At 44.5% G+C, this 20,988-nt stretch overlaps 1 protein-coding gene across 9 annotated transcripts in view; it reads right to left on the minus strand.

Annotated features, from left to right (window-relative positions):
* Positions 1-20,988, minus strand: part of LOC139566028 (membrane-associated guanylate kinase, WW and PDZ domain-containing protein 2-like) — a 268,774-nt gene that overhangs the window by 55,383 nt on the left and 192,403 nt on the right. For all 9 annotated transcript variants that reach the window (XM_071386857.1, XM_071386856.1, XM_071386859.1 and 6 more), the window contains exon 7: positions 354-411. In XM_071386857.1, coding sequence (XP_071242958.1) covers positions 354-411 — 58 coding nt within the window. The remainder of the gene's footprint in view (positions 1-353; positions 412-20,988) is intronic.

Below are 20,988 nucleotides of genomic sequence, written 5' to 3' on the forward strand. Positions count from 1 at the left end.
ACACACACACACACACACACACACACACACACACACACACACACACATAAACTTGCGCATGTAAACAGGTACACAGGTACACAGTTACACACTCACACAGAGACACAGAAACATACACACACTCACAAATGCATGCACACTAACAAACAATCACCCACTGACCCATCCACATGGACAGACAGACAGAGATAGAGGTATAAATGAGCAGCAGAAAAACCCACCATCTGCCTCCTGGCCACAGCCCTGTGCAGCGTTAATGACTCTGACTAACACAGGACAGTGGAAACATAACACGGGGGAACACTGGAAATCAAAATAGTAATTAAATATTAAAGCAGTGGGTCCAGACTTACTCCACATAGTAGCTTCCGTAAATAGGGTCATCGATCTTCTCCCAGCCGTACGGCAGCTCTGTGGAAGAGACAAGCACAACAACATACTAGTAAGTCAACAGGCCGGGGGACAGCATGTCGATTCACAGAACAATATATTCATCAGGCAATTTAGATCACAACATTATTGTATGGTCATCTATTACAGAGGATTTGAGGTTAATTATAAAATCATAATTGACTATGGTAAATCTGAAAATGATTTATTATGCTCTATGGTAACTGTGCTAGTTACTGAATACTGTGTGAGGTCTATGAGCCTCCAGACTTGCAAACACTATCAAAACATTTGGATAAACTTAAGAGACAAGACACATGATACCCCCATCAGCATTTGCAATCAAAATTCAGATCCAAAATTCACGAGTGTGAAGGAGAATGGCTGTTTATCAAGCAGCGGACCAAAGGTTACTTAAAATCAATGTCAATATGGACCCACAGGTCTACCCCAACCATCTCCTGAACTCTCACACTACACCAAACACACTGATAGATGGAGTGGTTTGAATTGGGGTGATTTTAAATATTCATGTCCTGCCATCCTTTCTATTTTGTAAATATTCAGTTATGATGCCAGCGATGTTTGGATATAGTTTAAATGTTTGTATCTGGAGCACGTACATAGCTCCTGGGCCACTTAGCCCACACAATATTTAACTGGAACACATTACACCATTACAGTGGGGTCTCAGAATAGACTGACTGTGGATCTAACACAGTAGCTGTCAACTGTCGTGGACCAAAATAAACCTTTGAGTGGAACGTAGAATGTCATAACTTCCGTCATGTCGGTGTTGATGGTGCAGGTGTTCCTACACATTGTATCTACTCTGATATGATGAGCCACCAATGTGGCATCATGAGAAGTGTTATAAATAGGCTTGAGCGGTATCCAGGGTGTCATACCTTCATACTGACCTTGTTCCATCCCGAGATATTCGATAATACCGGCAATGAACACTAATCTCAATTCAAAGGTTAGCAATGCTAACAAGTACATGTAAAATCCAATAGCGAATGCTAGCTAAATGCTAACAATTTTATACAGTCTCTGACATAAGCTATTTGCAGGATAGACATCCCATCTGATAAAGTTATACAAGTAACTCAAAAATGCTACTCAAAGTTTGCTGCACGCACAAAACAAATGCTGTCTCTTGATCAAGGAGGGAATTATCTGCTGTTACCAAGAGGAACTTGATTGCAAGAAGCTAACCACTTAGCTAGCTAGCTAGATAACCAGCTACTAAGTTAGCAAATCAAATGCACAACTGCACAGCTTTAGCACATTTTAGAAAGTTAACTTTATAGTTATTAGATATCTAGCTGGCAAACATTTAGTTGTGCATTCCATAGTGTAACTACATATATCAGTATATAGATCACCTAGTGAGGGCTGCACAATAGTGAGTGACTCATCATTTAAAAAGTTGAGGTAGGGCCTCCCGAGTGGCACAGCAGTCTAAGGCACTGCATCGCAGTGCTAGAGGCGTTACTACAGACCCGGATTCATTCGGGCTGTGCCACAACCGGTTGTGGCCGGGAGTCCCATAGGATGGCGCACAATTGTCCCAGAGTCGTCCGGGTTAGGGGAGGGTTTGGCTGGTGAGGCTTTACTTGCCTGTGGGCTGAACCCGGTCGCCAGTTGAACGGTGTTTCCTCCAACACATTGGTGCGGCTGGCTTCCGGGTTAAGCTAGCGAATGTTAAGGAGAGCGGATGGGCGGGTCATGTTTCGGAGGACGCATGACTCCACCTTCTCCTCTCCCGAGCTCATTGGGGAGTTGCAGCGATGAGACCAGATCGAAAATTGGGGAGAAAAAGGTGGTAAATAAAAATTAAAAAAAGGTAAAAAGTCACTGTAAATATGTATAACAAAATACATCAAAGAAGTCGTTTCTACAGTATTGAAAAACTCTCCTGTGGTTATTTCCAAATAGCCCAGTATATACGGTTTACCGACCAAGCCTAGTTCTAAATACAGATATGATATTTATTTAACTAGGCAAGTCAGTTGAGAACAAATTATTATTTTCAATGACAGCCCTTGTTCAGGGGCAGAACGACAGATTTTTACTTTGTCAGCTCGGGGATTCGATCTTACAACCTTTCGGTTACTAGTCCACCGCTCTAACCACTAGGCTACCTGCCACCCTGACTAGGCCTAGGAAATTTAAAGGAGTGCCGCACACTCGAGGAGCTCAGATGCAATAACTTAATAACCAACGTTTCGACAGACAAGCTGTCTTCATCCGGGTATAATGACAAACACTATGGGGTGACTAGTTTATATAGTGTCAAAGGACACACACAGGTGTCTGTAATCATGGCCGGGTGTGGCCTGATATCATTGGTTAATATAAACATATATAAAAATATAAAAATAACATACCAAAAACATGATTGGATAGCATACGATCCTAGATACAATTCGGCCACATAGGACTACAAACATTTACAATGGCAAAGTCACAAAAATCACAAGAATGGCTTCAGGTCAAAGTCTACGTTGAGACTGAAGGGAGGAAGGGTGTTTAAATTAAAGATCCAGGCAGCCTCTCGTTTAAACAATAAATTGTCGAGGTCACCCCCTCTCCTAGGGAGGGTGACATGTTCGATGCCGATATAACGTAAGGACGAAATCGAGTGGTTTGCTTTCAAAAAGTGGGCCGCAACTGGGTAAGTCGAGTTTTTGCACCTAATAGTGCTACGATGCTCCGAGATTCATACTTTTAATTCGCACTTTGTAATTACCACAAGGACAAGTTATAAGATAAAAAAACTGCCTTAGTGGAGCACGTGATAACACCTTTTATTGGGATCTGTTTCCCTGTTTGGGGGTGTTAGAAGGATCTAAATTTATAAGTGCCATTGCATTGAGCACAGCCATTACACTTGTAGTTTCCATCCAGTAGGGCCGCAAATAGACGTTGTGCAGGAATATCTTGGGGTGGTAAATCAGAGTTTACCGGTTGTTCTCTGAGATCTCTGCCCCGCGAGAATACGACCAAGGGAGGGTCCGAAAACACATTACCGATACTGTCATCGGATCTTAGAATGTGCCAATGTTTGTGAACGATTCCATTAATTTGTTCAGAGCATTTTGAATAGAGGGCAGTTAGAAAGCAAGAATGCTTCTTTTTGCGAGACTGTCCTTGAAAAAGGTCATGTCTCGGTTTGTTTTGAATTTTCTCAATGGCAGTATTAATTTGACAATTTTTGTACCTCCTCTCCTTGAATTTTCTTTGAGTCTCAGATATATTTCTGTCAAAATCTGATTGTTTTTTGCAAATTCTTTTGATTCAACAGAATTGGCTGTAGGGCAAACTGCTTTTCAAGGGAAGCGGGTGACAACTATCAGCCCTAAACAAACTGTTACGATCAGTAGGTTTCCTGTGAAGATCAACGTATAGAACATTATCCTCACACAAGATCAGAAGATCAAGGAAACTAATTTGACGTGTGTCAGATTGCATAGTAAATCTCAGATGCTCAGAACAAGAGTTAAGAAAAGCATGGAATGCCTGGAGCTGTTTTCTCCATAGAACAAAAATTGATTGAGAGGATTGAAAGAGGATGAAAATGGACTGTTTCTCCATGTAACCCACATACAAATGAGCATAGTTAGGAGCCATGGGGAATCCCATAGCAGTACCCTTCGTCTGAATAAAGAAATCGTTTAGAAACATGAAGCAGTCGTGTGTGAGTACTATTTCAGCCAATGTTATAATGCAGGCACTGGAAGGTAGTTTATTAGGGTCACGTTGCAGAAGAAAATGTTCCATAGCTTCAATACCGCCCTCGTGTGGAATATTCGTGTATAACGACTCAACATCAAAAGTAACTAACAAAGTGTTTTCAGGGAGAGGATCAAGAGATTCAATGATAGAGATAAAATACTGGCACTGAACGCGGATGAGGCGCTGGTTGTAGAGCGTTGGTCAGACGGAGAGGATAGAAGTGAGCGCCATCCCTCCTGCGTCTGTCATGGAGAGGAGGAGCAGGACCTATTTTATCAGAGTTTCTCCAGAAGTAGACTTTGTCCTCGGCCTTGTCTTTTTTGTCTTGGTTGAATTTCTTAATTTTATGTTCCTTTATTTCTGGGGACAACTTGACACTTCATGAAAACTCAATGTGAAACTCAATGTGAAACTGATTTGTAACTCCCAATATGGAGAGTGGAGGGAGCTGCGTCCATAGACATAAAATTACTAGAACGGTAAAGCCCCTCACACCACATCAACTTTACTGGAACACTCGTGGGTACACTCAATATGGCTGAAAGTAACTCTATCTATATGGCTTAGTACTTGGGCTAAAGCTGACTCACACTACGGAGGTCACTAACCCAACCTCCACTCCAAGTGCATCTTCATCAGGGAATTGTTTGATCAGCCTCCCTCCCTCTCTATTTCACCAGGGGTATACAGTAGGTTCAGCACACTGTGCTTGTACTTAGTGATCAAAGTGGATCTCTCCCCAACCCCCTCCCATCATTCATGTCTGACAGGATTGTTCTGCCTCTCTCTTTCTCCCTCGTCACACCACACTGACCAGGGGGACTGGTGCATTGACAGCCGGCCTGAGCCTGATTCCATTTAAGGCTATGAGGTTGTGACCAGTGTGGTGGTACTGAGACTGGTCCAGAGTGAGAGCTGCTATAATCACTCACAGACAGACAGACAGACAGACAGACAGACAGACAGACAGACAGACAGACAGACAGACAGACAGACAGACAGACAGACAGACAGACAGACAGACAGACAGACAGACAGACAGACAGACAGACAGACAGACAGACAGACAGACAGACAGACAGACAGACAGACAGACAGACAGACAGACAGACAGACAGACAGACAGACAGACAGACAGACAGACAGACAGACAGACAGACAGACAGACAGACAGACAGACAGACAGACAGACAGACAGACAGACAGACAGACAGACAGACAGACAGACAGACAGACAGACAGACAGACAGACAGACAGACACACACACAGACAGACAGACAGACAGACAGACAGACAGACAGACAGACAGACAGACAGACAGACAGACAGACAGACAGACAGACAGACAGACAGACAGACAGACAGACAGACAGACAGACAGACAGACAGACAGACAGACAGACAGACAGACAGACAGACAGACAGACAGACAGACAGACAGACAGACAGACAGACAGACAGACAGACAGACAGACAGACAGACAGACAGACAGACAGACAGACAGACAGACAGACAGACAGACAGACAGACAGACAGACAGACAGACAGACAGACAGACAGACAGACAGACAGACAGACAGACAGACAGACAGACAGACAGACAGACAGACAGACAGACAGACAGACAGACAGACAGACAGACAGACAGACAGACAGACAGACAGACAGACAGACAGACAGACAGACAGACAGACAGACAGACAGACAGACAGACAGACAGACAGACAGACAGACAGACAGACAGACAGACAGACAGACAGACAGACAGACAGACAGACAGACAGACAGACAGACAGACAGACAGACAGACAGACAGACAGACAGACAGACAGACAGACAGACAGACAGACAGACAGACAGACAGACAGACAGACAGACAGACAGACAGACGAGAGAGAGAGAGAGAGAGAGAGAGAGAGAGAGAGAGAGAGAGAGAGAGAGAGAGAGAGAGAGAGAGAGAAGACTAATCAGGAGAATGGAGATAATATCTCCTAACCACAAACATCAGTCAGAATGGGGTGATAATGTACCGAGGCTGATGGGAAGCACACACACGATCACAAGTACACACACACTTACCCACACATATCCCACAGACAGTCACGCACACAATCTCAAGCACACACACATTTTTTTTGTATACCCAATCAGGCTTCTGGAGACATTGTCATACACAATACAAGCACATGCATGCCATATGTCTCTCCATTTTACTCACACACATACACTGCCCCCCCCCCCTACTCACACACACTACCACACACCACTCCCCGCCCCCACCAGCCACAAAAACACACTCACTAACATGTGCTGTGACTGATATGTGAGTCTGCTAGGAGTGGGTTGACAGCCCTAGGAAATATCTCCTCTCAGTGTTCCTCTCCTCTCCCTTCCTTAGCCCCATCTTCACTCATTAAATATGAAAGAGGCTGTTTCATGTTCTCACCTCCACTGAGCTCCACACACAGAAAAACACCACACAGATCAAAGTCCTGCCATGTATTTCTGCCACGCACCACTCCGTCTAATGAAACACCCTTCTATTAAAACCACCTGAGCTTCAGAGCTAGGCAGGCAGTCTGTCTGTGTCTTCAGCAGAGCTAGGCAGGCAGGCAGTCTGTCTGTGTCTTCAGCAGAGCTTCAGAGATACACACAACATCACACTGCAGGTAGCCAATATCTCTAGATTCCTACTGTTGTTTCAATGTCACTGTTTCTGGCTTAAAAGGTCTTGTGCAGAGCACATGCATACAACACACGCAGAAGCACGCTTACACACACACACACACACACACACACACACACACGCACGCACTCACGCCCCCCCACACACACACAGCAGTGAGTATGTTTGTGTGTGTGCAGTAAGTGTGTTCTAAATGCTGAACTCCAGAAGACTCTCTTTCCACTAAGCACAGTCACAGCCCCTGTCAGTTAGTAGCGTGGGAGGAATGATTCCATGGATCTGGGAGAGACAGAGAGAAAGAGAGTTGTGCTGTCCATTAGCCTGCAGCGCTGAAGAGAAGGGCCACTTTGTCACTGTAACAATTTGTGCTCTCTTTATAGGGCCAACACAGTCTAAATGCTGCTGTGGAGGAGCTGTCAACTCCCAGGAAGCCTAACGAAGGATACTTCTGAAGGAGCTCCAGTGTTAAATGTGGTATAGTGTTTTAGAGTACATCCCTTGTCCCAGGTCAATTCACCTTACATTTGTGACAATTATAATGGCATAGAGCAGGTATTCCCAAACTGGGGTACGCGTATCCTTGACAATGCCGTCGGGGGTACGCCAAATAAAAATGTGATTCACATTTAAATAATAAATAAAAAACGGTCAATTTTCAAACAGTCTATTTACCAGCTCTACTGGTATTACTGCTACTACCAGCAGTACTACACCTGCACCTGTCGACGACACAAGTTGTTCTGCTTCCACGAGCACATCCAAAGCTAGCATCAGTAATTCTACATTTGTTGTTAGCCCAGCTAGTATGGACACTGACAGTTGTGAATCTGATGCAGCTGAAGAACTACTGCCCCCTTACCCGGGAAAGCACCGAACAACAGACAGGGACGTTGGACCATCGAAGAGGCACAAATATGATGAGAACTATATTGATTGGGGTTCACTTATATTGGGAGTAGTGCCTTTCCTCGGCCACACTGTGTTATATGTGCAAAACTACTATCTCACAACTCGATAAACCTTCACTCTTGCGCATAATAAAGACGACTTTTGAGTAGTAAGACATGTAAAAAAGCAACAGATACCATTAATAAGAAGGGGCTAGAAGCATCTTATATGGTGAGCTACCGAGTGGCTAGGACAGGCAAGTCCCATAGTATTGTGGAGGACTTAATTCTTCCTGCTGCCTCAGAAATGGCTGGGACAATGCTGGGGGAACAGGCCCAAAAAAATAAAATACAGACAATGCCTTCATCAAACAATGCATCAGTGACATGGCAGGAGATGTTTTGAAACAATTTCTGCTTCACATACAAGCCATTGAATTCTATGCTTTACAGCTGGATGAGTCAACAGACATGGCGGGCCTGGCACAGCTCCTGGTATATGTCCATTACGTTTATGCGGGGTCAATTAAGGAAGACATCCTCTTCTGCAAACCACTGGAAACCAGGACAACAGGAGAGAATATTTGTAAAGTACTGGACAGCTTTGTGACATCAAATGGACTTTGGCGGTCAAGATGTGTTGGTATCTGTACTGATGACGCAAAAGCCATGACAGGGAGACATAGTGGAGTGGTAACGCGCGTGCAAGTAGTTGCTCCCGACACCACTTGTGTACACTGCAGCATCCACTGAAAGGCTCTTGCTGCCAAGGGAATGCCTGACAGCTTGAAAGACGTTTTGCACACTACAGTGAACATTGTTAACTTTGTTAAAGCAAGGCGTGAAGAATTGAGAGATGAGCTTAAAGTTTTCTTTACCAACCATAATTTTCACTTGTCTGACCGCTTGCATGATGTTTCTCACACGACTGGCCTATCTGGGTGATGTTTTTTCTCGCCTGAATGATTTGAATCTAGGATTACAGGGATTTATACAACTATATTCAATGTGCGGGACAAAATTGAGGCTATGATTAAGAAGCTGGAGCTCTTCTCTCTCTGTATTAACAAGGACAACACACAGGTCTTTCCATCATTGTATGATTTTTTGTGTGCAAATGAACTCAAGTTTATGGACAATTTCAAATGTAATATAGCAAAGCACCTGAGTTAGTTGGATGTGCAATTACGCAGGTACTTTCCCGAAACGGATGACACAAACAACTGGATTTTGTTATCACTTTCATGCCTTGCCTCCAGTCCACTTACCGATATCTGAACAAGAGAGCCTCATCGAAATTGCAACAAGCGGTTCTGTGAAAATTTAATTGAATCAGAAGCCACTGCCAATTTTATGGATTGGGCTGCGCTCAGAGTATCCCGTCTTGGCAAATCGCATTGTTAAGACACTGATGCCTTTTGCAACCACATACCTATGTGAGAGTGGATTCTCGTCCCTCATTAGCATTAAAACTGAATACAGGCACAGACTGTGTGTGGAAAGTGATTTCAGACTCTCTCCAATAAAACCCAACATTGCAGAGTTATGTGCATCCATTCAAGCACACCCTTCTCATTAACCTGTGGTGAGTTATTCACAATTTTCGATGAACAAATAAGGTTTTATATGTAAGATGGCTAAATAAAGAGCAAAAATGATTGATTATTATTATATTATTATTTGTGGTCCTATAAGAGCTCTTTGTCCCTTCCCACGAGCCGGGTTGTGACAAAAACTCACACTCATTCTTATGTTTAATAAATGTATCGTATAGTGTGTGTGTGGCAGGCTTACAAAGACAGAAAAAACAACATTTGAGAGTGCGCTGACCCTGGTGCTAGAGGGGGTACGCAGCTGGAGGTTGAATGTTTGAAGGGGTACGGGACTATAAAAAGTTTGGGAACCACTGGTATAGAGCAAAGAGACTGAGTGTTGAAATAAAACAATGGGTTTTCCCACAGGGTTTTCCATGCAGTCTGAGAAATGTCGACATCAGTAGGCTAGGCCTCAGTAAATGTTCCTTTGGTTTATCCCATTTTGCTTTCAGCAGGGGGATTCTCTAAGCTCTCCCCCTTCTTTCACTCTCTCCTCTCTCATTCCCCGTTCGGCCATCCTCTCCTCTCCTGTCCGCTCCTCTCTCCCTGTTTGAAGAGCTCTAAAGGAAAACACTTTAAAATGCACTCGTACAGAGGGACTTTTTGAAGTAAAGTTTCATGCTCATGCATATTTCATCTGGCCTTTCTAATTCTGTCTGAGGAGAGGAACAGCCCATGTTACCCATGTTGCCCTGCTTTCCCTTTTCCTTTCTTCGGGAGAGGAGCTGGCTGAAGGGAATTCAGGTCACCTGCAGCACATGGGGCTGTTTCGTCTCTGATGTCGCACCTCCTTCCCACTGGTGCCTGCATAGACAGGAGACCAATACATCTAAACGTTTTCCTCCACTCGCTGAGTATCTCTCCAGGGTATTCCCACTGAGCGTCAGGTGTGTAAACATCCCAAGGGCCTTATTCCAATACTCAAAATATGGGGTGGAGTTAGCAAAGTTATGCCCTTAGGCCTCTGTTTTGAAGCCCTCATTTGAAGTGTTTTCTAGAATAGTCTCGCCAGGTCTGATCCCCCACAATTCTCTATAATCTCCACTTCACTTGATTCACTCTCCAAACAGCTATCGTTGTTTTGGAATGGACTGAGGAGAGAGCAACTAAGACGGGAGCCACTAAACGAAAAAGGAAAATGGGAATTGAACTAGTGTGTGTTGTCACAGTGATAGCACCCCCATGCTGAGACAGAGGTATATCAGTCAAACTGCTGCTGAGAATGAGGAGGAGGAGGAGGAGCAGGAGGAAGAAGTGGTTTGCTGGGTTTATTCTCTTTCCTTGATGAGGTGGTTGCCAGATGGAACAGAGGACATCTATATAGCCCCTGACACACTGAGATATACTGTATATTAACATGACAGCTCCAGTCCAGCTGAGTCACAACAGCACACAGTATCCGTCTTAAACAGAGTCATAAACTGAAACAAGTCTTAAGAAAGAAGACCTTGAAGGACCTCAAGTAAACCTTCTCCTTACAATAGGCAGGATTCCATTGACCTAGGTTTATTCGACAAAAGCAATGTTGCAAAAAATGTAATTGCAACACGTGTAATGGAAACAACAGATATAGGAGACATTTTCTAAAGATTGACAACATTTGTTTCCGTTCGACATGGTGAATTTGTCTTTTGTGTAACTTTATTGTGACAAATGATGATGGAAACTGTTTTTCCAATAAATTAGTATAGCGGAATCTTTTTTAAGGTACGCGGGGCCCGTGATGTCATGGCCCCAGCATTTGCAAACAAATTATTTTTCTGTACTAAATTCATAAGATGGCCTAATTTGTAAACAGAGTGACAGTGAGTTGTGAGCAAAATAACCAGGAGGGAAGTTGACAATGGCTATTAATAGGCATAAATAAATCAAATCAAATTGTATTTGTCACATACACATGGTTAGCAGGTGTTAATGCGAGTGTAGCGAAATGCTTGTGCTTCTAGTTTCGACATTGCAGTAATATCCAACGAGTAATCTAACCTAACAATTTCACAACAATTACCTTATACACACAAGTGTAAAGGAATGAATAAGAATATGTACATAAAAACAAAATATATATATATATGAATGAGTGATGGTACAGAATGGCATAGGCAAGATGCAGTAGATGGTATAGAGTACAGTATATACATATGAGATGAGTAATGTAGGGTATGTAAACATATAAAAGTGGCATTGTTTAAAGTGGCTAGTGATACATTTATTATATCCATTTTTCCATTTCCAAATTTCCAATTCCAATTTTTCCATTTCCAAAAGTGGCTGGAGTTGAGTCAGTATGTTGGCAGCAGCCACTCAATGTTAGTGATGGCTGTTTAACAGTCTGATGGCCTTGAGATAGAAGTTGATTTTCAGTCTCTCGGTCCCCGCTTTGATGCACCTGTACTGACCTCGCCTTCTGGATGATAGCGGGGTGAACAGGCAGTGGCTCAGGTGGTTGTTGTCCTTGATGATCTGTATGGCCTTCCTGTGACATCGGGTGGTGTAGGTGTCCTGGAGGGCAGGTAGTTTGCCCCCGGTGATGCGTTGTGCAGACCTCACTACCCTCTGGAGAGCCTTACGGTTATGGGCGGAGCAATTGCCTTGCCAGGCGGTGATACAGCCCGACAGGATGCTCTCGATTGTGCATCTGTAAAAGTTTGTGAGTGATTTTGGTGACAAGCCAAATTTCTTGCGCCTTCTTCACCACGCTGTCTGTGTGGTTGGACCATTTCAGTTTGTCCATGATGTGTACGCCGAGAAACTTAAAACTTTCTACCCTCTCCGCTACTGTCCCATTGATGTGGATAGGGGGGTGCTCACTCTGCTGTTTCCTGAAGTCCACGATCATCTCCTTTGTTTTGTTGACGTTGAGTGTGAGGTTATTTTCCTGACACCACACTCCAAGGGCACTCACCTCCTCCCTGTAGACCGTCTAGTCGTTGTTGGTAATCAAGACTACCACTGTAGTGTAGTCTGCAGACTTGATGATTGAGTTGGAGGTGTGCATGGCCACGCAGTCGTGGGTGAACAGGGAGTACAGGAGAGGGCTGAGAACGCACCCTTGTGGGGCCCCAGTGTTGAGGATCAGCGGGGTGGAGATGTTGTTACCTACCCTCACCACCTGGGGGCGGCCCGTTAGGAAGTCCAGGACCCAGTTGCACAGGGCGGGGTCGAGACCCAGGGTCTCGAGCTTGATGACGAGTTTGGAGGATACTATGGTGTTAAATGCTAAGCTGTAGTCGATGAACAGCATTCTCACATAGGTATTCCTCTTGTCCAGATGGGTTATGGCAGTGTGCAGTGTGATTGCGATTGCGTCGTCTGTGGACTATTGGGGCGGTAAGCAAATTGGAGTGGGTCTAGGGTGTCAGGTAGGGTGGAGGTGATATGGTCCTTGACTAGTCTCTCAAAGCACTTCATGATGACGGAAGTGAGTGCTACGGGGCGGGTAGTCATTTAGCTCAGTTACCTTAGCTTTCTTGGGAACAGGAACAATGGTGGCCCTCTTGAAGCATGTGGGAACAGCAGACTGGGATAAGGATTGATTGAATATGTCCGTAAACACACCAGCCAGCTGGTCTGCGCATGCTCCGAGGACGCGGCTGTGGATGCCGTCTGGGCCTGCAGCCTTGCGAGGGTTGACACGTTTAAATGTTTTGCTCACGTCGGCTGCAGTGAAGGAGAGCCCGCAGGTTTTGGTAGCGGGCCGTGTCAGTGGCACTGTATTGTCCTCAAAGTGAGCAAAGAAGTTGTTTAGTCTGTCTGGGAGCAAGACATCCTTGTCCGCGACGGGGCTGGTTTTCCTTTTATAGTTCGTGATTGACTGTAGACAATGCCACATACCTCTCGTGTCTGAGCCGTTGAATTGCGACTCTACTTTGTCTCTATACTGACGCTTAGCTTGTTTGATTGCCTTGCGGAGGGAATAGCTACACTGTTTGTATTCGGTCATGTTTCCGGTCCCCTTGCCCTGATTAAAAGCAGTGGTTCGCGCATTCAGTTTTGCGCGAATGCTGCCATCAATCCACGGTTTCTGGTTTGGGAATGTTTTAATAGACGCTGTGGGTACGACATCGCCGATGCACTTGCTAATAAACCCGCGACTCAGCGTATTCGTCAATGTTGTTGTTCGCCGCAATGCGGAACATATCCCAGTCCATGTGATCGAAGCAATCTTGAAGCAAGGAATCCGTTTGGTCGGACCAGCGTTGAACAGACCTGAGGGCGGGAGCTTCCTGTTTTAGTTTCTGTCTATAGGCTGGAAGCAACAAAATGGAGTCGTGGTCAGCTTTTCCGAAAGGAGGGCGGGGGAGGGCATTATATGCGTTGCGGAAGTTAGAATAACAATGATCTAGGGTTTTGCCAGCCCGGGTCGCGCAATCGATATGCTGATAGAATTTAGGGAGCCTTGTTTTCAGATTAGCCTTGTTAAAATCCCCAGCTACAATAAATGCAGCCTCAGGATATGTGGTTTCCAGTTTACATAGAGTCAAATGAAGTTCGTTCAGGGCCATCGGTGTGTCTGCTTGGGGGGGATATATGCGGCTGTGATTATAATCGAAGATAATTCTCTAGGTAGATAATGCGGTCGGCATTTGATTGTGAGGAATTCTAAGTCAGGTGAACAGAAGAACTTGAGTTCCTGTATGTTGTTATGATCACACCACGTCTCGTTAATCATAAGGCATACACCCCCGCCCTTCTTCTTACCAGAAAGATGCTTGTTTCTGTCGGTGCGATGCGTTCAGAAACCAGCTGGCTGTACCGACTCCGATAGCGTGCACGGATTTCGTCTACCTTGTTGTCAAGAGACTTGACATTGGCGAGTAGTATGCTCGGGAGCGGTGCGCGATGTGCCCGTCTACGGAGCCTGACCAGAAGAACGCTCCGTCTGCCCCTTCTACGGCGTCGTTGTTTTGGGTCGCCGGCTGGGATCAGATCCATTGTCCTGGGTGGTGGACCAAACAGAGGATTCGCTTCGGGAAAGTCGTATTCCTGGTCGTAATGTTGGTGAGTTGACGTTGCTCTTATATCCAATAGTTCCTCCCGACTGTATGTAATAAAACCTAAGATTACTTGGGGTAACAATGTAAGAAATAACACATAAAAAAACTAAATACTGCATAGTTTCCTAGGAACGCGAAGTGAGGCGGCCATCTCTGTCGGCGCCATCTTTGTCAGTAACTATTAAATAGTATTTCTATTGTTGCAGTCCTCAAAGATTGAATCACATTGAATCAAATTAATCAGATCCATTTACCGCCTGTAGGTTGGGGTGCCGACAGTCTAAAATAAAAATAAAAATATATATAAAAATAAATGTTTTCTTTGCAGGACAAAGACGTTCTAGAATGCCTGAATCGCCTTGCTTTTCTGGTTGGCTGGATGGAAGTTTCACCATCCAATGACTTCAGATCTACAGGAGTGCAAATTTAACTATGGCACAGACGGTGGTGCTATGTTGGCACATGAGAATTATACGAATATGGCAAATATTAGTCAATTCTTGCATTCCATTCATGCTGGCTCTCGCGAGCTACCTGCGACAGGACACTGATAGGTGGGAGAGCATACAGACTGTCGGCAATTTATTAATGAGCAATTTGGAAACACTTCAACTACTTCAATTCTAATCGACACTGCAGGTTTCTTTTTTAGGTGTGACGTCATTACGTCAAGCTGTTTTTATCGACACAAGATAGTTAAATGGAAACGCACCGCAGTGGGCAATTGTCACATTTATTTTCAATGCAAACTTTCTAAATGTCGACCAAAAAAATCACTGGACAAGTTAATGGAATCATAGCTAATGTCTCTGTCTCTGCTCCAGTCTCACTGTGAAGGGAGATAGTTTCCATGGTAACCTGTGGAGGAGGAAGTGAGGGAAGTCTTTTGGGCTGAGCAGAGGGGCTCTGATCAGGGCTGTCTGATGATGGTGGGCCATTTGGACTACTAATCCTACAGACACGTTCCCCTTCTATGCTGCTGTACTTGACCCCTCAAAATAAGGAGTGGAGTTATCAAAAGTATGCCCTTAGGCCTAGGTTTTACTCCGCCGCCACTGTCGCCCCTGGAAATGAGCACACCGTTAATTTGAACTGAATATTTAAAAAAAATAATAATTGAAGGAGAAAGGTTGCTGTTCTGGCATTTACCAAGGACCTAATAACTAACACAATCAATATCATCATAGAAACACGCAGTTTTCACATAATGTATTTAGACACTGGTTTGGAGATAATGAATTTTCCAACTTGTTTGAACTACTGATTGTGAATATTATGGTTAAAAAGATATGCTGAAAGTAAAAAAAAAAAAATGCTTCTCTATGACATCCCAGGGTAGGATTAAAAGTAAAAAAAGGTGATTTTCAAAACCAGCAATGAGTTTTTAGCCAGAGGTAGGGTATTTTATTTCTCCCCATATCAACGCAACCATTTTAAAAATCACTGTATAACTTTTGTTTAACTTTTTAGGGATGGGGGCAGCATTTTCACTTTGGATGAATAGCGTGCCCAGAGTGAACTGCCTCCTACTCTGTCCCAGATGCTAATATATGCATATTATTAGTAGTATTGGATAAAAAACACTCTGAAGTTTCTAAAACTGTTTGAATGATGTCTGTGAGTATAACAGAACTCATATGGCAGGCAAAAACCTGAGAAAAAATCCAAACAGGAAGTGAGAATTCTGAGGCTGGTCGATTTTCAACTCATCGCCTATTAAAATCCCAGTGAGATATGGATCTGTTTGCACTTCCTACGCCTTCCACTAGATGTCAACAGTCTGTAGAACGTTGAATGAAGCTTCTATTGTGATGTGGGGCCGGATGGGAACTGTTTGAGTCAGTGGTCTGGCAGAGTGCCAGGTCCTGGTCACGCGCCATCCGCATGATATCGACTTGCGTTCCATTACTTCTGTAGACACAAAGGAATTCTCCGGTTGGAACGTTATTCAATATTTATGATAACAACATCCTGAAGATTGATTCTGTACTTAGTTTGACAAGTTTATTCGACCTGTAATATAACTTTTTGAAGTTTCCGTCCGAGTTCGCCTGGACCTGCGCGAGCGTTTGGACATGTGTACTAAACGTGCTAGCAAAAGTAGCTACTTGGACATAAATAATGGACATTATCGAACAAAACAACAATTTATTGTGGAACTAGGATTCCTGGGAGAGCATTCTGATGAAGATCATCAAAGGTAAGGGAATATTTATGATGTAATTTCGTATTTCTGTTGACTCCAACATGGCGGAGAAATTTTGTGCGCCGTCTCAGATTATTGCATGGTGTGCTTTTTCTATAAAGTCTTTTAAAAATCTGACACAGCGGTTGCATTAAGAACAAGCGTATCTTTAAATCTAAGTAAAACATGTATCTTTCATCAACGTTTATGATGAGTATTTCTGTTATTTGATGTGGCTCTCTGCAATTTCTCCGGATATTTTTGAGGCATTTTTGAACATGACGCCAATGTAAACTGAGATTTTTGGATATAAATATGCACATTATCGAACAAAACAGGTTAGTGATTAATTTTATCTCTATTTCTGCTTTTTGTGACTCCTATCTTTGGCTGGGAAAATAGCTGTGTGTTTTTTGGACTTGGCGGTGATCTAACATAATCATATGTTGTGTTTTTGCTGTAAAGCATTTTTTTTTTTTTATCGGACACGATGGGTAGATTAACAAGATGTTTAGCTTTCATTTGCTGTATTGGACATGTTAATGTGTGAAAGTTACATATTTCGGAAAAATATTTTTGAATTTCGCGTGCTGCCTTTTAAGCAGAATGTTGTCAAGGGTTCCGCTAGCGGAACGTGTGTCCTAGAAAGGTTAACTTCACTGTTTAACTTTTGTTTAACTTCACTGTTTAACTTCACTGTTTAACTTCACTGTTTAACTTCACTGTTTAACTTCACTGTTTAACTTCACTGTTTAACTTCACTGTTTAACTTTTGTTGAGTCATCAAGTAGTACGTTTTTACTTCATACTTTTTCTACAAAACATAGAAATGTGCCATTTTCAGATATGTAGACAACGGTATTGTGCTGAAGATAATGCAAATGAGGTTGAAAAGTGGTGGAGTTGCCCTTTAAGTTCTTCAGGAAAGCTAAGGGAGTTGTGTTTGTCCAAAAGCAATGCTGTTCAAAAGCCATCTAAGCTCAGCTGATCTCTCCCTTCACAACGAGGGTAAACAACCAGTGGAACAGAGCAGGTGACTTACTCAGGTAGAACTATTACTACAGTTAATTTAGTTGCTGTGGAGGGGGGATGCAGAAGAGAGGAAGGGAGAGGGAAGCATGGATGGTTGAGGATGATTAACCATTAAGTGTGTCTGGAGTGGGGTGGAGCGTGACTGGGCTACTGAAGGACTCCTACCTCTCCTATTCAGCCTCTCCTCTCAATAGGCTGGGAGAAGGACAGACACACATCCAGCCATGCATTCACCCGTGCACACGTACAAATACTCCGGAACTCATTCGCCATCTTACGTATGGGACATTATCATACACAAACACACACCAAACTCTGCGTCCTCCTCCTCATCTTCAGTCCTCAGGCATCCTGCAGACGAGGATGCTCTCAGAATATACCCATCAATCATGTCACACAGACACAGTCCCTCCCTTCTCCTCTCCTGCTGGAGACTCAAGGTGAGGGAGGACGCCACAACTTTTAGTCAACACACGCACGCATGCACGCACGCACGCACGCACTGAGTACGTGAGCACAACAGAAAGACAAGCCATCAAATAAGGCCATTAGGAAAGAACATGTCGACCTTTCCACCCTAAAAGCCTTCCCTCTTTCCTGCCAGTCTCATCTGCACACAGAAATAGGTTTTTACAGCCGGACAGAAAAACAAGTGCTGCTATTTCCCCCGGAGACTGTTTTCACTGGGAGGAGACGAGAGAGTGAGCTCTGCGCTAACGGGTGAGAAACGATGATAACTTTGTCTGGCGTGTCTGAGGCCTGCTCCGTTTTACATGACTAGAATATAATTACCTATGCCCTGGCCTTGTCTCTCTCTCCCTCTCCCTCTCTCTCTCTCTCTCTCTCTCTGAGCCCTCGATCTCTTCACAGAGACGACGTCAAAACAGACAAGACAAAGAAACACAATGGAACAAAGCAGCCATTTAAAACCTTCAACCTTCAACCTCCTCCCAATGCCATCACAGCCCAGATCCCTATCAGTCACACCAGGCCCTCCTAACCAAAGCCTTTCATTGGTTACACTGTATTCTGAATGGGATGTGTGTTGTGCGACAGCTTCTTATGATAGAACTAACCCGACTTTTAAATGATGAAATGCATTGAAATAGTGACGACCGACAGGCAGGCAGGGTGGATTAGTTTTCTTGTTTTTTTCCTTCTACATATCAGGGGGATTCTGTTGGCTTCTCTGAAGGCACAGGGAGCTAGCAGACAGGTTGTATGTAGAACAGGAGAGAGACAGAGACAACTCTTAAAACAGGGGAGCCTGTTCTGTCTTCTCATCCAGCAAATATGTGGTAAAACAGGAAAACAAGCTGGCTTTGAGGGAGAAGGAAGGAAGACAGAATTAAACAGCAGGCTTTGATTTGAAGACTGTCCTATTCCTCTTCCCCTCAAGTCAAAAAAACTAAAGAGGACAGCAGGAAGATACAGGAGAGAGAGAGAGAGAGGTTATGTAAGCAAGCCATTGAGCTCCTCCTCTGATGAGATCTCTTTCTATTATTACTGATGTGCCTTTGAACCGGGGGAATCAGCTGACAACCACACTGCTGCTGGCGAGCACACACACACACACACACACACACACACACACACACACACACACACACACACACACACACACACACACACACACACACACACACACACACACACACACACACACACACACACACACACACACACACACACACACACACACACACACACACACACACACACACACACACACACACACACATACACACACACACACACACAGGTAGCAGACATATGCCTGAATAATTGACAGATCTGCATGTATAAGTTGTTTATAGATCAAAATGAATGTTAGAGGATGTATAGTGCTGTTTCTTCGGTGTGTGTTTTCCTTCCATCGTCAGGGCTCCATGTCTCCCTGTTTGGTGAGTCTCTCCTCCTACCTCTCGTCTGTTGTTCAGAGACAGAGTTTAGACCCCACCCTGTAATCCTGTTAACGTTCACCAGAGCGTGGGCACACACACCCTACACCCCCGCTCCAAATGCCTCCTAATCAATACACAATATACAGCGCCAGCTCATCTCTCCTACACATCTCTCAGGGAGGCCTGCTTCGCTGCTACCCAGCTGTCAGCTAGTGAAACATGGGCAGATTCTCACTAACGTTCCCCTGATTATAGCTCCTAGTCCCGGCGTGGGCCCTGGGGATCCCCTCTTAGATCCCCTTCTCCAGCTGGTTGAGGCTCTACATGGGACCATAAGTCCTGTCTCTCCCAGGGCCAGCGATCACTGGATGATCTGTCCAACTAGATCAATATTCATCTCCTTCACATACAGTACATCACATCTCGTAGCATGGAACGTCCCGACAGGAGGAATGGGATTGGAGGTACCCAGATTCACATCTCGTAGCATGGAACGTCCCGACAGGAGGAATGGGATCGGAGGTACCCTGATTCACATCTCATAGCATGGAACGTTCCGACAGGAGGAATGGGATCGGAGGTACCCTGATTCACATCTCGTAGCATGGAACGTCCCGATTGGAGGAACAGGATTGGAGGTACCCTGATTCACATCTCGTAGCATGGAACGTCCCGATTGGAGGAACAGGATTGGAGGTACCCAGATTCACATCTCGTAGCATGGAACGTCCCGATTGGAGGAACAGGATTGGAGGTACCCAGATTCACATCTCGTAGCATGGAACGTCCCGATTGGAGGAACAGGATTGGAGGTACCCAGATTCACATCTCGTAGCATGGAACGTCCCGATTGGAGGAACAGGATTGGAGGTACCCAGATTCACATCTCGTAGCATGGAACGTCCCGATTGGAGGAACAGGATTGGAGGTACCCAGATTCACATCTCGTAGCATGGAACGTCCCGATTGGAGGAACAGGATTGGAGGTACCCAGATTCATATCTCGTAGCATGGAACGTCCCGACAGGAGGAATGGGATCGGAGGTACCCAGATTCATATCTCGTAGCATGGAACGTCCCGACAGGAGGAATGGGATCGGAGGTACCCAGATTCATATCTCGTAGCATGGAACGTCCCGACAGGAGGAATGGGATTGGAGGTACCCTGATTCACATCTCGTAGCATGGAACGTCCCGACAGGAGGAACAGGATCGGAGGTACCCAGATTCACATCTCATAGCATGGAACGTCCCGACAGGAGGAACAGGATTGGAGGTACCCTGATGAACTAGATCAGGGATGGGCAACTTTGATAGGGGTGGGAGCCACACAAAAATGTGAACTCATCATGTGTACCCCTGCGCACCCACATCCATACTGCCCCCTCACACATATTGTGAGCAGAACATTTTAGTGGGCCCCCTTTTGACAGTGGAGATCATTTGTATGCCTGTTTTAAAGAAAAGTGCAGTTCTACATATTTTGCCATGAGGCAGAGAGAAGATTTAGCAATTTTATAACAAATTTAATGTAATTCTACTCATTTTGCCATGAGGCATTGCAATGAGCTG

This window comes from Salvelinus alpinus, chromosome 37, assembly GCF_045679555.1.
Source record: "Salvelinus alpinus chromosome 37, SLU_Salpinus.1, whole genome shotgun sequence".
NCBI lineage: Eukaryota > Metazoa > Chordata > Actinopteri > Salmoniformes > Salmonidae > Salvelinus > Salvelinus alpinus.